Raw genomic sequence first — 16395 nt, 5'->3', positions numbered from 1 at the left:
TCCAAACTGAATTCAAACTGTGAACAAAGCCACACTTTCAAGTATGTTTGTTCTGCTTGTGTTGAAGCTGGAGTTCAAAGACAGTGGAGACAGAAATACTGTTCTCATGGCCCTTCCTGGCTCCACTGTCTCTGCCCCTCCACCAAGAGACTTTTAAGAGATTGAGATCTTCTAGGAGGTGAAATATGATTAAACCAAAACAAAAGCAAAGAGAAACTTCTACATGATAAATTGAATTATTTTATTAGGAAATTTAGAAAACAGTTGTTGATAAACAGGAATACATGATCGAAAAGGTACAGAGATAAAAGCACATACTTGAGAACTAAATGTGCACCTAAAGGATTTTGGGAATTGTGATCCTATTTGACGGAGCTCAGTGGTGTTGACTTTTCTTTAGGAGTCAGGTTGTACTTGGGCTTTTATTTTGGATGTTTGCTAATTGATTGGGAACTTTTCAGAGAGAGAAACTGAAAATACGCACAGCAGAAGAGATAGGAATCCAAATCCAGGAGCAAAGTTGCAGCCCAGAAATGTAAGTCCTAGAATCCCAGGGGATGTCAGGTAGGGCAGGTGAACAGGCGAGAGAGACATCCAGAACAGAGACTGAGCTGGTCACCTAGTGGCAGCATTGCTTCTGGCAGCTGCACTTCTGCTGGCAGCAGCATTTCTGCTGGCAACAGCCCTTCCCACATGAGTGGCAGCTGCAGGTGCGGCGGTGGCAGCAGACCACGGGGACGCTGCAGCAGCCCCCACAGCAGCCACAGCAGCAGGGGCAGCAGCTGCTGCAGCAGCCCACCCGGTAGCATCTGCAGCTGTTGCAGCTGCTGCAGCCACCACCGCAGCCACCGCCGCAGCCACCACCGCAGCCACCGCTGCAGCCACCACCACAGCCACCACAACTTCCACAACCACAGCAGCCCATGGTGTCAGTAGAGGGGACTCTGAGTAGAGGGGAGAGGTGAGGAGGGAGACTCAGGAGGTAAAGAAGGTCTGATGCCTGCCTCTACCAAGGGCCCCTTAAATACCATCTCTGGGGAGAGAAGTGACCTAAGCCTCGAGGTCACTTCCCTGTTCTTGATGCAGATACCCACAGTAGAATCTCACATGGCCTTGTGCACTTCCTTAGTGGATCCTTCTCACTTAAAAAACTTGCTAAATTTAGCTTTCGCTTATCTTTTTAAAGCCATCTTTAAAAATAGAACAGGAAACAACTATTAACCCCATTTTCTCTTTCAGATCAGTTCAGTTCAGTCGCTCAGTCGTGTCCGACTCTTTGCGAGCCCATGAATCGCAGCATGCCAGGCCTCCCTGTCCATCACCAACTCCTGGGGTTCACTCAGACTCGTGTCCATCGAGTCAGTGATACCATCCAGCCATCTCATCCTCTGTCGTCCCCTTGTCCTCCTGCCCCCAATCCCGGAGTTGTAAAGGTCTGAACGGACCAGAATTCTCTTGGCTGCTTTTACATCTCTCAGCCCTGTCAGCCCAGGACAGAGATTGTTCATTCCTGATTACCAGGTTGGGAAAACATTGTTTTAGGGGAACATTTTGAACTTGAAAGGGAAATGGGATCCCCGGTCACATTATTTCATCCTGGGATGATTCTTCATCCTCTAACGCAGATTAGGACTCTGATTCAGAAGGGAATGGTCCTGTGTTATCAGGGGTTACTCCAGGGCATGCTTTCAGTTGTGTCAGATGATAGAAGCACATCCTAAGAACATTCCCAAGTCACCTGCCAAATTTAAGGACACTTCTGCTATCATCAGCCTGTTAAAAGAGGACAAGCAGCAACAGAGACGCAGACACAGAACAGACTTGCAGACAGAGCGGGAGAGGGTTGGACAGGTTGAGAGAGTAGCATTGAAACATATGCTTTACCATGTTTGGAACAGATAGCCAGTGGGAATTTGCTGCATGGTGCAGGGGTCTCAACCCAGTACTCTGTGACAGGCTGGAGGGCAGGGAGGTTCAAAATGGAGGGGACATGCTTCAGCCTATTCCCTGGCGGCTCAGATGGTAAAGAATCTGCTGGCAATGTGGGAGACCTGGGTTCAATCCCTGGGTTGGGAAGATCCCTGGAGATGGCATGGCAACCCACTTCAGTATTCTTGCCTGGAGAATCCCATGGACAGAGGAGCCTGGTCCATGGCAAAGAGCCAGACATGACTGACTGAGTAACACACATGGCTGATAAATGTTGATGCATGACAGAAGCCAATACAACATGGTGAAGCAATTATCCTTCAATTAAAAATAAATAAATAAATGAAAGAAGGACAAATCAAAAAGCAGATTTCTGACATCTCTGTGCTGCTGGGGTGGTCAGAGACCATCCACGTGGAATACTTACGTGAAATCATTGCTTTCACATGGCTGTCACTGCACAGACCACTCTTTCCTGTTAGAGGCAATCACTGGAGTCTGCAGATCAGGTTCTATTAGCCATTCTCAGCAGATTAAAACACTCCTATGGGTCACCCTCAGAGAACTCTGCAGTCACGAAGGAAAATACTTTTTGCAGCAAATGAAACTTGAACCCATGGGCTCTTCAGCTGCCTTCACATACACCCAGAAGACTAGAAAGTTTCCTTATCCAGTGACTGTACCTTTTTGACTCCAAAGAACATGTAGCTACTTCTGTAGTGTTGGGCTTCAATCAGTTACTTGTGTATTGGTATCAGAGTTTACTACAAGATGGCAGAATAGATGGATGTGGGCTCATTTCCTCCTGTGTAAATTCCAAAATTACAACTCACCTGCCACAGGGGCAGAGGCTCTGGGTGCAGAAGACCTGGGTATGGCATAAGCCCTCTTGGAGGAGGTCGCCATTAACCCCACCACAGAGCTGCCAGAACTCACACAGGACTGGGGAAACAGACTCTTGGAGGGCACAAACAAAACCTTGTGTGTACCAGGACCCAGGAGAAAGAAGCAGTGACCCCGCAAGAGACTGACCCAGACTTGCCCCTGAGTGCCCAGGAGCCTCTGGTGGAGGTGGGGGTCAGCAGTGGCCTGCTGCAGGGTTGGCGGCACTGAGTGCAGCACTGTGTGCCCAGGACCTTTCGGAGGAGGTCACCATTATCTTCATTACCTCCACCATAGTTTGGCCTCAGGTCAAACTGGGAGGGAACACAGCCCCGCCCATCAACAAAAAAGTTGGATTGAAGATTTACTGAGCATGGCCCTGCCCCACCACTGCTGACCGTACCTCTGCAGGAGACACTCAAACACAGTTCCAACTCAGTCTCTGTGGGGTCTCTGGGTCCTAGTGCCCACAAGGTTTGTTTGAGCCATCTAAGCATCTCTGCCGGATATGGGGTTTGATTCTAAAGGTGATTTCACCCCTCCTACCATCTTGCTGGGGCTTCTCCTTTCCCCTTGGATATGAGGTATCTTTTTTTGGTGGGATCCAACATTCTCCTGTTGATGGTTGTTCAGCTGCAAGATGTAATTTTGGAGTTCTCACAAGAGAAGATGAGTACTCTACCATCTTGTAGTAAACTCTGATACTACAAGACCCAGACGCAGACTACAAGAACAAGACCTAGTTTCCCCCTCAGTCTCTCCTATCAGAAAGCTTCCATAAGCCTCTCATCCTTATCCATCAGAGGGCAGACAGAATGAAAACTGCAATAACAGAAAACTAACCAAACTGATCACAGGGACCACAGCCTTGTCTAACTCAATAAAACTATGAGCCATGCCACGTAGGTCCTCCCAAAACGGACGGGTCATGGTGGAGAGTTCTGATGAAACATGGTCCACTGGAGAAGGGAATGGCAAACCACTTCAGTATTCTTGCCATGAATAGTACGAAAGGCAAAAAGATAGGACACTGGAAGATGAACTCCCCAGGATACTAGGTGCCCAATATGCATACGCTACTGGAGATCGGTAGAGAAATAACTCCAGAAAGAATGAAGAGACAGAGCCAAAGCAAAAACAACACCCAGCTGTGGATGTAACTGGTGATGGAAGTAAAGTCCAAAGCTGTAAAGAGCAATATTGCATAGGAAACTGGAATGTTAGGTCCACGAATCCAGGTAAATTGGAAGTGGTCAAACATGAGATGGCAAGAGTGAACATCAACGTTTTAGGAACCAGTGAACTAAAATGGACTGGAATGGGTGAATTTAACTCAGATGACCATTATATCTACTACTGTGGGCAGGAATCGCTTAGAAGAAAAAGAGTAGCCATCAGAGTCAACAAAAAAGTCTGAAGTGCAGTACTTGGATGCAGTCTCAAAAATGACAGAATGATCTCTGTTCATTTCCAAGGCAAACCATTCACTATCGCGGTAATCCAAGCCTATGTCCCAACCAGTAATGCTGAAGAAGCTGAAACTGAATGGTTCTATGAAGACCTATAAGACCTAGAAAAAAGATGCCCTTTTCATTATAGGGGACTGGAATGCAAAAGTAGGAAGTTGAGAGATACCTGGAGTAACAGGCAAATTTGGCCTTGGAATACAAAATGAAGCAGGCTAATAGAGTTTTGCCAAGAGAACACACTGGTCATAGCAAACATCCTCTTCCAACAACACAAGGGAAGATTTTACACATGGACATCACCAGATGGTCAATATCGAAATCAGATATTATATTCTTGGCAGCAAAAAAGATGTTCTATACAGTCAGCAAAAACAAGACCGGGAGCTGACTGTGGCTCAGATCATGAACTCCTTCTTGCCAAATTCAGACTTAAAGAAAGTAGAGAAAACCACTAGACCATTCAGGTATGACCTAAATCAAATCCCTTATGATTATACAGTGGAAGTGAGAAATAGATTCAAGGGATTAGACCTGATAGAGTGCCTGAAGAACTATGGACAGACATTCATGACATTCTACAGGAAGAAGTGATCAAGACCATCCCCAAGAAAAAGAAAGGCAAAAAGGCAAAATAGTTTTCTGAGGAGGCCTTACAAATAACTGAGAAAAGAAGAGAAGCTAAAGGCAAAGGAGAAAGGAAAGATATACCCATTTGAATGCAGAGTTCCAAAGAACAGCAAGGAGGGATAAGAAAGCCTTCCTCAGTAATCAGTGCAAAGAAATAGAGGAAAACAATAGAATAGGAAAGAATAGAGATTTCTTCAAGAAAATTAGAGATACCAAGGGAACATTTCATTCAAAGATGGGCACAATAAAGGACAGAAATGGTATGGACCTAACAGATGCAGAAGATATTAAGAAGAGGTGGCAAGAATACACAGAAGAACTATACAAAAAAGAACTCCATGACCCAGATAACCAAGATGGTATGATCACTCACCTAGAGCCAGACATACTGAAATGTGACGTCAAGTGGGCCTTAAGAAGCATCACTACAAACAAAGCTAGTGGAGGTGATGGAATTCCAGTTGAGCTATTTCAAATCCTAAAAGATGATGCTGTGAAGGTGCTGCACTCAATATGCCAGCAAGTTTGGAACACTCTTCAGTAGCCACAGGACTGGAAAAGGTGTTTTCATTCCAATCCTAGAGAAAGGCAAAGCCAAAGATTGCTCAAATTACTGCACAATTGCACTCATCTCACACACTAGTAAAGTAATGCTTAAAATTCTCCAAGCCAGGCTTCAGCAATACGTGAACCGTGAACTTCCAGATGTTCAAGCTGGTTTTAGAAAAGGCAGAGGAACCAGAGATCAAATTGCCAACATCTGCTGGATCATGGAAAAAGCAAGAGAGTCCCAGAAAAAACATCTATTTCTGCTTTATTGACTATACCAAAGTCTTTGACTGTGTGGATCATAATAAATTGTGAAAAATTCTGAAAGAGATGGGAATACCAAACCAACTGACCTGCCTCCTGAGAAATGTTTATGCACATCAAGAAGCAACAGTTAGAACTGGACATGGAACAAACTGGTTCCAAATTGGGAAAGGAGTACGTCAAGGCTGTATATTGTCACCCTGTTTATTTAACTTATATCCAGAGTATATCATGAGAAATGCCAGGCTGGATGAAGCACAAGCTGAAATCAAGATTGTCAGGAGAAATCGGGAGAAATATCAATAACCTTGGATATGCCGATGACACCACCCTTATGGCAGAAAGTGAAGAATTAAAGAGCCTCTTGATGAAAGTGAAAGAGGAGAGTGAAAAAGTTGGCTTAAAGCTCAACATTCAGAAAACTAAGATCATGACATCTAGTCCCACCACTTCATGGCGAATAGATGGGGAAACATTGGAAACAGTGACAGACTTTACTTTTGGGGGCTCCAAAATCACTGCAGATGGTGACTGCAGCCATGAAATTAAAAGACACTTGCTTCTTGAAAGAAAAGCTATGACCAACCTAAACAGCGTATTAAAAAGGAAAGACATTACTTTGCCAACAAAGGTCCACCTAGTCAAAGTTATGGTTTTTCCAGTAGTCATGCATGGATGTGAGAGTTGGACTATAAAGAAAGCTGAGAGCCAAAGAACTGATGCTTTTGAAGGTTGGTGTTAGAGAAGACTCTTGAGTCGTTGGACTGAAAGGAGATCAAACCAGTCCATCCTAAAGGACATCAGTACTGAATATTCATTTGAAGGACTGATGCTGAATCTGAAACTCCAATACTTTGGCCACCTGATGTGAATAACTCACTAATTGGAAAAGACCCTGATGCCAGGAAAGATTGACGGCAGGAAATGTAATAATTTCCTATGAATGTTTGGTAGTTTTTCTTTCCTGTAACAGAGTAAAGACAGAACTGTAAAATTACTTGAAGAACTATACCAGAAAACACAGGATAAACAAGCATTTCTTTCATGCCTTCAGCTAGTATACAGTTCTTTCCAACTCTCTAATCTTCAGGATTGTTTATTTTTATTAAAAGGGCACATGAACTGCTGCTTTAATGCATCTTAATACTTTCCCATTGTATAAACTGAGAGGAGGGCAATGTAATCAGCTTAATAAATAATTGTTGAGTTACTTCTCATCCAAGGAAGTGGCTCTGCATGGCACTATGAGAACTTGAGGCGGTGGTTTAGTCTGAAAGTCATGTCCGACTCTTGCAACCCTATGGACTGTAGCCCACCAGTCTCCTCTGTCCATGAGATTCTCCAGGCAAGGACACCAGAGTGGGTTGCCATTTTCTTCTTTGGGGGATCTTCCCAACCTAGGGATCAAACTCAGGTCTCCTGCATTGCAGGCAGACTTTTTCCCAACTGAGCCACCAGGAAAGCCCATGAACATAACAAGATGAATCCACAAGCTCTTTGTCTTGTACAAAATGCATATAAAGAAATCTCAATGCAATGGGACAACAACTAGAATAACCTTGTAAATAGGCATCTTAGAGGCATGGAGTTTGTTGGTTCTAAGTGTGTGAGAGAGGAGAACTGGGGCGACTAGGACTGTCACGTGAAAGGCCTGCTATGTCAGAGCTGCGGTAAAGACTGAAGACGGGAAAGTGTGAGCGGTGGTCAGGCAGCAGCTGCTGTAGGTCTATGGGTGGGACCTGCAGGACAGGACTTGGGAGAGGCCCAGAAGGCTAAGGACAGTGAGAACAGAATCTGGAGACAAAGGTACAGTCAAAAGGGAGACATCCTTGGGTATCACATTGAAGACTCATTGGAAGGGTGGAAGTCAGTGAGAATGTTACCAAGGCTGTTGCCCCTCCCCTGAATGGAAATGAGCTGTTCTTATCTGGGTTTCAGGCTCAATGATAAAAGCAGGAAGCTCAAAAAGAAAAAAACAAGAACTGGCTTGAACTAAGCTCAAGATGGTGGAAGACTGGACTTCCAGCAAACCTTGGGCCTCATTAAACGCTCCCAGTGACTTCTTAGGTGGTTCAGTGGAAAATAATTTGCCTGCCAACGCAGAAGACACAGGAGGTGCGGGGTAGTCCCTGGGTCTGGATAATTCCCTCGAGGAGGAAATGGCAACCTATGCCAGTATTCTTGCCGGGACAATCCCATGGACAGAGGGGCCTAGTGGGCTACAGTCCATGGGGTCACAAAGAGTTGGACACAACTGAGCAACTGAACACACACACGCACACTCACTGTAATGCATTAACAAACTAAATGGCACACCTACTAGTGCCCTAACAGTTGGCAGTTTCCATGGCAACAGTGGGAAAACCCCACCCAAGAACTGAAAAGTAGTGTCGCCTCAGTTCTGGGTCCCAATCACACCCCTGTTCTTGGATAAGTCATGAATATTCCTCCCTCTCTTTACTCAATTCCCTCCCTTTTACCTCAACCTTCCTATTTATACGGTGCCTATGCCTGGATGGAGTTGAGAAGTCAATATGTGTACTGTGTCCCCACTTTTCCATTCTTTGGCCATTGAATAAATTTTCCCATCTCAGCTTCAGTTTCACTGTCAGCTATGCAAATCTGAGCAGAAAAAGAACCTCTCCAACTAAAACAAGGGATCCCAGCCTGGCTTAGGACCCCGGCACAGGCCCAGGCAACCAATTTAATAACAGAAAACGTGATTCATGTTTCAAGAAAATGACTAACAGCAAAACCAGGACTTGGGAAGATGAAACTGAACATGGGAGTGAGTTAAAAGATGTTTGCAACAGTCCTGGCCAGACAGAGTGTGGCGTCCAGAGGGCAGAAGCTGGGGAAGTGAGGGAAGGAAAGAGTGGTAAATTGGGGATGGAACGTTTCCCAGGGGAGCATCATCACAGGAGAGAAAACAGGGTCACAGTAAGAGTTGCAAACAGCGTTTTACTAGACCTGCTATTGGTCACTTAGTAGGTGGCCAATAAACACGTGTTGAACGTGTTGATCAATTGGTTGATGAATTAAATGAATCCACCTTTATACTCCATGAGTGTCTTCTCACCCTCTTCAAAGTCCTCCTGCTTCAACAACCGTTAATCCAGGTGTCCATGTGCTCGGGAGCATAACACACTCAGCTGTCCTGTGGACTGGCTCTTTCCTTTGCTTCGTTTTCCACCCTGCACAGTCTCCCAGGCCAGCAGTGATACAACTCTGAGGCCTTTCGGCAGGAAACACCATGAAAGTCCTGCAGGTACCAGACAAAGGTCCTAAACTGGAGCCCGCCAGTGTCACCAGCTACCAGGCTGTGTTGTATGTGCTGCCACGGCAACATTTCTGGCCACATCTGTGGCATGTCACCCTGCCCTGATGTCACTCTGCCACCTGGAAAGAATGCCCTGCCCCCACTTTTTGGCACATTTTGGTATGTGGTCCCAAAATGCGGACTCCCCGTGACTCACAGGGAATTGTTTTCACTGCCCTTTCTCTGCATCGTCAGGTTTAAGTCCATAGTGGGATACCACTGTTATAGTTCCACGACTTGGACTATTCAAAAGATCTCCAGTAACTAGGGCATTGTCATTAAATCAAGCTTCATTGTTGTTTAGTCACTAAGTGGTGTCCGACTCTCTGCAACCCCATGGACTACAGCACACCAGGCTCCTCTGTCCTTTACTATCTCCCAGAGTTTTCTTAAATTCATGTCCATTGAGTCAGTGATGCCATCCAACCATCTCACCCTCCACTGCTTACTTCTCCTTTTGCCTTCAGTCTTTCCCAGCCTCGGGGTCTTTTCTAATGAGTCGGATCTTCACATCAGGTGGCCAAAGTATTAAAGCTTCAGCTTCAGCATCAATCCTTTATGAATATTCAGGACTGATTTCCTTTAGGGTTGACTGGTTTGATCTCCTTGCAGTCCAAGGGACTCTCAAGAATCTTCTCTAGCATCACAATTCAAAAACATTAATTTTCCAGCACTCAGCCTTCTTCATGGTCCAACTCTCACATCTGTACGTGACTATTGACTGGAAAAACCATTGCTTTGACTAGATGGACCTTTGTCGACAAAGTGGTATCTCTGCTTTTTAATACGCTGTCTGGTTGTTATAGCTTTCAAGCTTCACTGTCTGACTCCTTTCCTTTAAAATAACTTTATTTGCTTTTCTGACACAGTGGGGGAGAGGATGGTGGGATGAATTGGGAGATTAGGATTGATATATATACACTACCCTGTGTAACAAAGCTAGCTAGTGGAAGCTGCTATAAAGAACAGGAAGCCCAGCTCAGTGCTCTGTGATGCCTGGCGGGTGTGATGGGGGTGGAGATGGGGGAGAGGCTGAAGAGGGAGGGGATATGTGTATATGTATAGTTGATTCACATTGTTGTACAGCAGAACTGATACAACACTATAAACCAATTATATTCCAATTAAAAAAATAAAATAACTCTACTTGCTTTTGTTTTTGTTTAAACACTCCTCAGTCTTCATCTCAAGGGGCTCCTGGCAATCTCCCTTCACCATTTCCCTAAACCTCACCAGACACATCAGCACCTCCAGACCAGCGAAGCTGAAGTTCAAGCTGGACAGTCACTGGTGTCAGTGACATCATGGGAGTAGAACTGATAAAAATCTGTGGTTATTCAAGAGACTTTCCATTTTGTGCATATAAAGACGATATGCACACTGTCCTAGAGGAAAGAGCAGAAGCTGAGGGATGTGGCAAAAAGGTGTGTCAGGGACACTTCACAGAGTCAAAGAGGTGATGGAAGGATTACACATTGAGGAAAGGCAGATAGAGGCTAGAGAAATAAGGACTCAGAGTACACCAAGGTCACCCATGGATCCTGGACCATCATTTTTAATCCTAACAACACCTTGCATTGCAAAAGAATGCAGGAGTCCCTATAATTACCTGAAGACTAAATTAGACTTCCAAACAGATGCCATATAATGGATTCTTTGCTTTTCTTGAATTTTTTTAACCAAACTCAGAAAAAGTAACCTTGGGCAATAATCCAAACACATTCAATTCACCTACGTACAGAGCCATCAGCTTGGCCCCACTCTGTGGGGACAGACAACAATCCCAAACCCCATTCAGCCAACTTGTATGACAAAGGTCATTGAGAACCACAGGGCTTTCAAATGTGGGACCCATTAATCAGTAGCACAAATGCCTACTTAAAGCATGGATCACAATATATAAGCATACCAGTTAAAAATAACCAGGTGCTGCTGACCTAAATATAGGTAATTGTGTAGCACATCTATCAATTAACTTCCTGCTTACAATAAACACTTTAGGGACTTCCCTGGAGGTCGAGGGGCTAAGTCTCTGCCTTCCAGTACAGGGGGCACAGTTTCTTTCGATCCCTGTTCAGAAAACTGAGATCCCACATGCTCTCAATGTGGCCAATAATAATAATAATAATAATAAACTTCAAAGTCTTTTTTTTTTTTTTTAAGAAAAAGATAAACACTTGAGCAAAAGCAAACCAAATCAACAAATATTTGTGGAACCTCTGTTATGTGCCAGGCTACATAGGTGATACATAGAAATGTGCTTCTAGTAATAAGCAATTCCAAACTACTTTTTGCAACATTTTGCAACCCCATGGACTGAAGCAAGTCAGGCCTCCCTGTCCATCAACAATTCCTGGAGCTTACTCAAACTCATGTCCATTGAGTCAGTGATGCCATCCAACCATATCCTCTGTCGTCCCCTTCTCCTCCTGCCCTATCTTTCCCAGCATCAGGGTCTTTTCAAGAGTCAGCTCTTCACATCAGGTGGCCAAGTATTGCAGTTTCAGCTTCAGTATCAGTCCTTCCAATGAATATTCAGGACTGATTTCCTTTAGGCTGGACTGGTTGGATCTCCTTGTAGTCCAAAGGACTCTCAAGAGTCTTCTCCAACAATCAATTATTTCGTGCTCAACTTTCTTTACAGTCCAGCGCTCACATCCATACATGACTACTGGAAAAACCATAGCTTTGACTAGACAGACCTTTGTTGGCAAAGTAATATCTCTGCCTTTTTAATATGCTGTCTAGGTTGGTCATAGCTTTTCTTCCAAAGAGCAAGTGTCATTTAATTTCATGGCTGCAGTCACCATCTGCAGTGATTTTGGACCCCCCCAAAATAAAGTCTCTCACTGTTTCCATTGTTTCCCCATCTATTTACCAGGAAGTGATGGGACCAGATGCCATCATGTTAGTTTTCTGAATACTGAGCTTTAAGCCAACTTTTTCACTCTCTTTTTTCACTTTCATCAAGAGGCTCTTCTTTAGTTCTTCTTTGCTTTCTGCCATAAGGGTGGTATCATCTGCATATCCAAGATTATTGATATTTCTCCTGGCAATTTTGACTCCAGCTTGGGCTTCATCCAGCCTGGCATTTCTCATGATGTACTCTGCATATAAGTTAAATAAGCAGGGTGACAATATACAGCCTTGACATACTACTTTCCCTATTTGGAACCAGTCTGTTGTTCCATATACAGTTCTAACTGTTGCTTCCTGACCTGCATACAGATTTCTCAAGAGGCAGGTCAGGTGGTCTGGTATTCCCATCTCTTTAAGAATTTTCCAGTTTGTGGTAATCCACACAGTCAAAGCTTTGACATAGTTAATAAAGCAGAAATAGATGTTTTTCTCTTGCTTTTTTGATGATCCAGTGGATGTTGGCAATTTGATCTTTGTTTCCTCTGCCTTTTCTAAAACCAGCTTGAACACCTGGAAGTTCACTGTTCACGAATTGTTGAAGCCTGGCTCGGAGAATTTTGAGCATTACTTTGCTATTGTGTGAGATGAGTGCAATTGTGCAGTAGTTTGAGCATTCTTTGGCATTGCCTTCCTTTGGGACTGGAATGAAAACTGACCTTTCCCAGTCCTGCGGCCACTGCTGAGTTTTCCAAATTTGCTGGCCCAGTGAGTTTACTGTACAAAATCGACAGAAGCAGAGAAAGAATACACTGTTGTGGGAGGCAAGGCCAAGGACATCAGCTAGAGCAAGAGCCTTGCAGAACCGTCCTCGGCACTCAAGCTGGCCACCCTGGCCAGGAATTCCCAGGCTCTTCAGAAACCACCAGGCTCCACAGGGTAGGGGGCTGTGTGAATTCTGCCTTCCTTTGGGGCCCATCTTTCATCTCCTAGATTTTACAAAAGAAACCAAGACCCACCACCACCACCACCACCACCACCACCACCACCACCAGTTCCCACCCTGGAAAAGCCTTGGGCGAGTCTGAGCACCGAGAGACCCCAGGAAAAGAGTCATTAGGGGGCAGCATCAGAGGGGGCTGGGCTGATAAACACACATAATCGGCTGATAAGCGGCTCTGCAAGCGGGAGCAGGAGATGCCACACCAGCGAAGGAACTGATGATACATGTGACAAGTGAACAGTCTTCCTTGGGCATTGAGTCATTTTATTACACAGTGTAAAACAGCAAGTGTACACACACAGCAGTGGAAAAGAATCCACACAGGCAGGAAACGCCAAGATGACCCAAATTTGGGCCTGAATGGGTTGAAAGATTAAACAACACAATCAAATATCCTAGGGTTTATTTGTAAATGAGGGTTCTCTGTAAACTTGGGCTTCGCCCAGCTATCTTGTCATCAGTTCTTTGCAGTATATTTGTTTCCTGCCGTGATGTGTGGTTTGTGAGCAAAGGAAGATCTCAGAAGGACAAGGCATGGAGCACAGGAAGGAGAAGAAGAAAAGCTGGTGATGGAGACTTTAGGGGAAAGAAATGGACCGAAGAGCGTGAAGTAGCCTTACCAGCAGGAGAGGGCGTGTCCTCCGCAGCTCCTGCGTGGAGCCGGGCGGTCACCTAGTGGCAGCATTGCTTCTGGCAGCTGCACTTCTGCTGGCAACAGCCCTTCCCACCGCCACAGCCACACGAGTGGCAGCTGCAGGTGCGGCGGTGGCAGCAGACCACGGGGACGCTGCAGCAGCCCCCACAGCAGCCGCAGCAGCAGGGGCAGCAGCTGCTGCAGCAGCCCACCCGGTAGCATCTGCAGCTGTTGCAGCTGCCACAGCCACCACCGCAGCCACCACCGCAGCCACCGCCACAGCCACCACCGCAGCCACCACAACTTCCACAACCACAGCAGCCCATGGTATCAGTAGAGAGGACTCAGGAGAGGTGAGGAGGGAGACTCAGGAGGGCAGGGAGGTCAGGTGTCACCTTCTGCCGGAGGGGACCCTTATATACCAGCCCTGGGACAGGAGAAGGCAGACACGTGACCACTTCCTTGGAATTGTTTGTTTCCTTTTCTCTAGGAAAACCTCTTGCTCCTCCTGATCATTTTCCTTCTAGACACCGTCTGTCTCATTAAGTCACATCTCTTCAGTTTAGTTAAATTTACCTTTGTTTCACCCAATGGGAGCATTCAGCAAAGGACCTGTCCCTGTTTTCAAATACAGCCAGTTAGCAAAGGTGAACTGGGAATACCTTCCTACTCACTAGCGTTTTCCTAAGTCACTAATATTTTCCCAGGGGAACCATGTATTTCCCGTCACCTCTCCAGAGAAAACTCCTAGGGGTCTTTTCAGCAGGAGAAAGAGAGTACAGAACCTTAAATAAAGAAGGTAACTTTCAACATGGCTGTTGCCATCATCGGTCTGAAAGCCATAGATGCACACATATAGAAACTAGCGGGTATGTCTGTTTCTCTAACGTGGGATACAAGCTCCGATTGCAAACGGTGAACTCGCTCAGCATATTATAAAAATCACCCTCTCTGTGGGGAAGCCCAGATCCATGTACAGGACCTCCTAACCCTCACATTTCTGTCTTGCAGTTAATACTTCTTGCATGAGTCACATATGCAGGTCCAGTCTTAATCATGGAGCAGGTGACAAGGCAACCGTGAGATGAGAGATCACAAGCCCTAGGAAACTCCTGTCCCCCAAAAGACCTCCCCCTCTGATGGCTGACTTCAGCAGTGTCAGCTCAGGACTCACATTAGATCCTTGGCTAGAGAAGGGCTACACTCAATGTCGAAATAAGAAAGTGAAAGTGTTAGCCGCTCAGTCCTATCTGTCTCTTTGCTGCCCCGTGGACTGTGCCCTGCCAGGCTCCTCTGTCCATGGGATTCTCCAGGCAAGAATACTGGAGAGGGTTGCCATTCCCTTCTCCAGGGCATCTTCCTGACCCCGGGATCCACCCTATGTCTCCTACATTGCAGGCAGATTCTTTACAGTCTGAGACACCAGGGAAGATCCTATACTCAACATTGGATTTCCCAAAATGTGTCTGGTAGAACACTAGTTCCACAGGATGTTAAAACTTACAACAACACAAAAAAAGAGTCAGTTATGTTTGAAAAATAATCCTTTTAAATAAAGCTAACCGACGTTTTGATTAGATCTTCTCAGAGCTCCAATGAGTCCCGTGACCCTCAGCAGAGCAAACCTACTAGGCCACAGAGCCTACTCTCAGCTAGAAAGCTCTGCTTTCCTTCACTCCTCAGGTGAGAGAGCTCCCAGGACAGGCCCAAGTTCAGATTCTTATGGTGAATTTAGAAAAACACTGACCACAGGAAATGGAAAGGGTAGAACAGCGGTTCTCAAACTTTTTGGTCTTGGGACCCATTATGCTCTTTTTTGGTGTCTGGTCTGCTTTATTTGTCACTCTCAGAACACCTCATTTTTGACTGGACACAGACTTGGAAGTAGAAGCTCTCAAGGAGGACAGCCTCCGTCTCTTGGCGATCTGCTCCTGCCGTTTTTCTTTGGCCTCCTTCCTTCTCTTGGCCAAAAGTTTAGCATATTCTGCAGCCTCTTCCTTATTTTTCTTAGTACGCTGTTTCTTCAGAGCAATACGCCGGCGTTTGTGTTGCAGAACTCTGGGAGTCACGAGACGCTGGATCTTGGGTGCTTTAGTCCTAGGTTTCTTACCGTCTTTGTTTAGGGGCTTTCGCACAACATATTGGCAGACATCATCTTCTTTAGAGAGATTGAAAAGTTTGCGGATTCTACTAGCTCTTTGGGACCCAGGTGACGAGGCACTGTAGTATCAGTGAGTCCAGGAATATCTTTCTCCCCTTTTTTCACGATGACCAAATTGAGAACACTCAGACTGGCATCCACAATGCAACCCCGCACAGATCTGCGCTTTCTCTCTCCAGTCCTCCTTGGTCTGTAACAGGAATGCCCCTTACTCAGAAGCAGGCGAACTCGGCCATGGGTCAAGACACCCTGCTTCATGGGGAAACCCTGCTTATCGTTCCAGCCACTGATTCAGACCACATAACCCTTCCATTCTTCACCCAGAGCGTCAGCAGCAACTTCTTTGGCCATACGCTTCTCGTTGAAGGTATGACGTTTTCGTTCATCGTCCACTTCAATGAGCTTCTGGCAGCCAGTGGCCAGGAAAGAGATGTTCAGCTTCATTCTGAAGCGGCCGACAGCCTCCGAGGCGCCACGAAAAAGAGACCCCATTATGCTCTTAAAAAGCACTTATGACCCCAAAGAGCTCTTGTTGTATGACTGGTATCTATTGCTACTTACTATATTAGAAATTAATACTAAGACATTGTTAATACTTAATTATGAATTCATTTTAAAATAACAATACAATCCCATTACTTGCTCACATAAAATAACACATTTTGGGGACAAAAACACTTTCCAAACAAAGAAAAGTATTTG

The 16395-nt window shown here is 45.4% G+C and overlaps 1 protein-coding gene and 1 pseudogene across 1 annotated transcript; both read right to left on the bottom strand.

Moving 5' to 3' along the window:
• Positions 1–615: 615 nt before the first annotated feature.
• LOC128061158 (antifreeze protein Maxi-like) lies at positions 616–15337 on the bottom strand. Its single transcript, XM_052653413.1, has 5 exons — positions 15280–15337; positions 13627–13835; positions 12915–13073; positions 10273–10366; positions 616–944 (listed from the first exon to the last, which is right to left on the bottom strand). Exons 1-5 carry the CDS (start codon positions 15335–15337, stop codon positions 616–618), a joined length of 849 nt encoding a protein of 282 aa, XP_052509373.1.
• A 51-nt stretch (positions 15338–15388) lies between these two features.
• LOC128069335 (40S ribosomal protein S6-like) lies at positions 15389–16173 on the bottom strand (annotated as a pseudogene).
• Positions 16174–16395: the final 222 nt, after the last annotated feature.

Source organism: Budorcas taxicolor, chromosome 2, assembly GCF_023091745.1.
Source record: "Budorcas taxicolor isolate Tak-1 chromosome 2, Takin1.1, whole genome shotgun sequence".
Taxonomy (NCBI): Eukaryota; Metazoa; Chordata; class Mammalia; order Artiodactyla; family Bovidae; genus Budorcas; species Budorcas taxicolor.
Note: the sequence above shows the minus strand (reverse complement) of the source record. Positions and strands in the feature narration are given on the sequence as shown.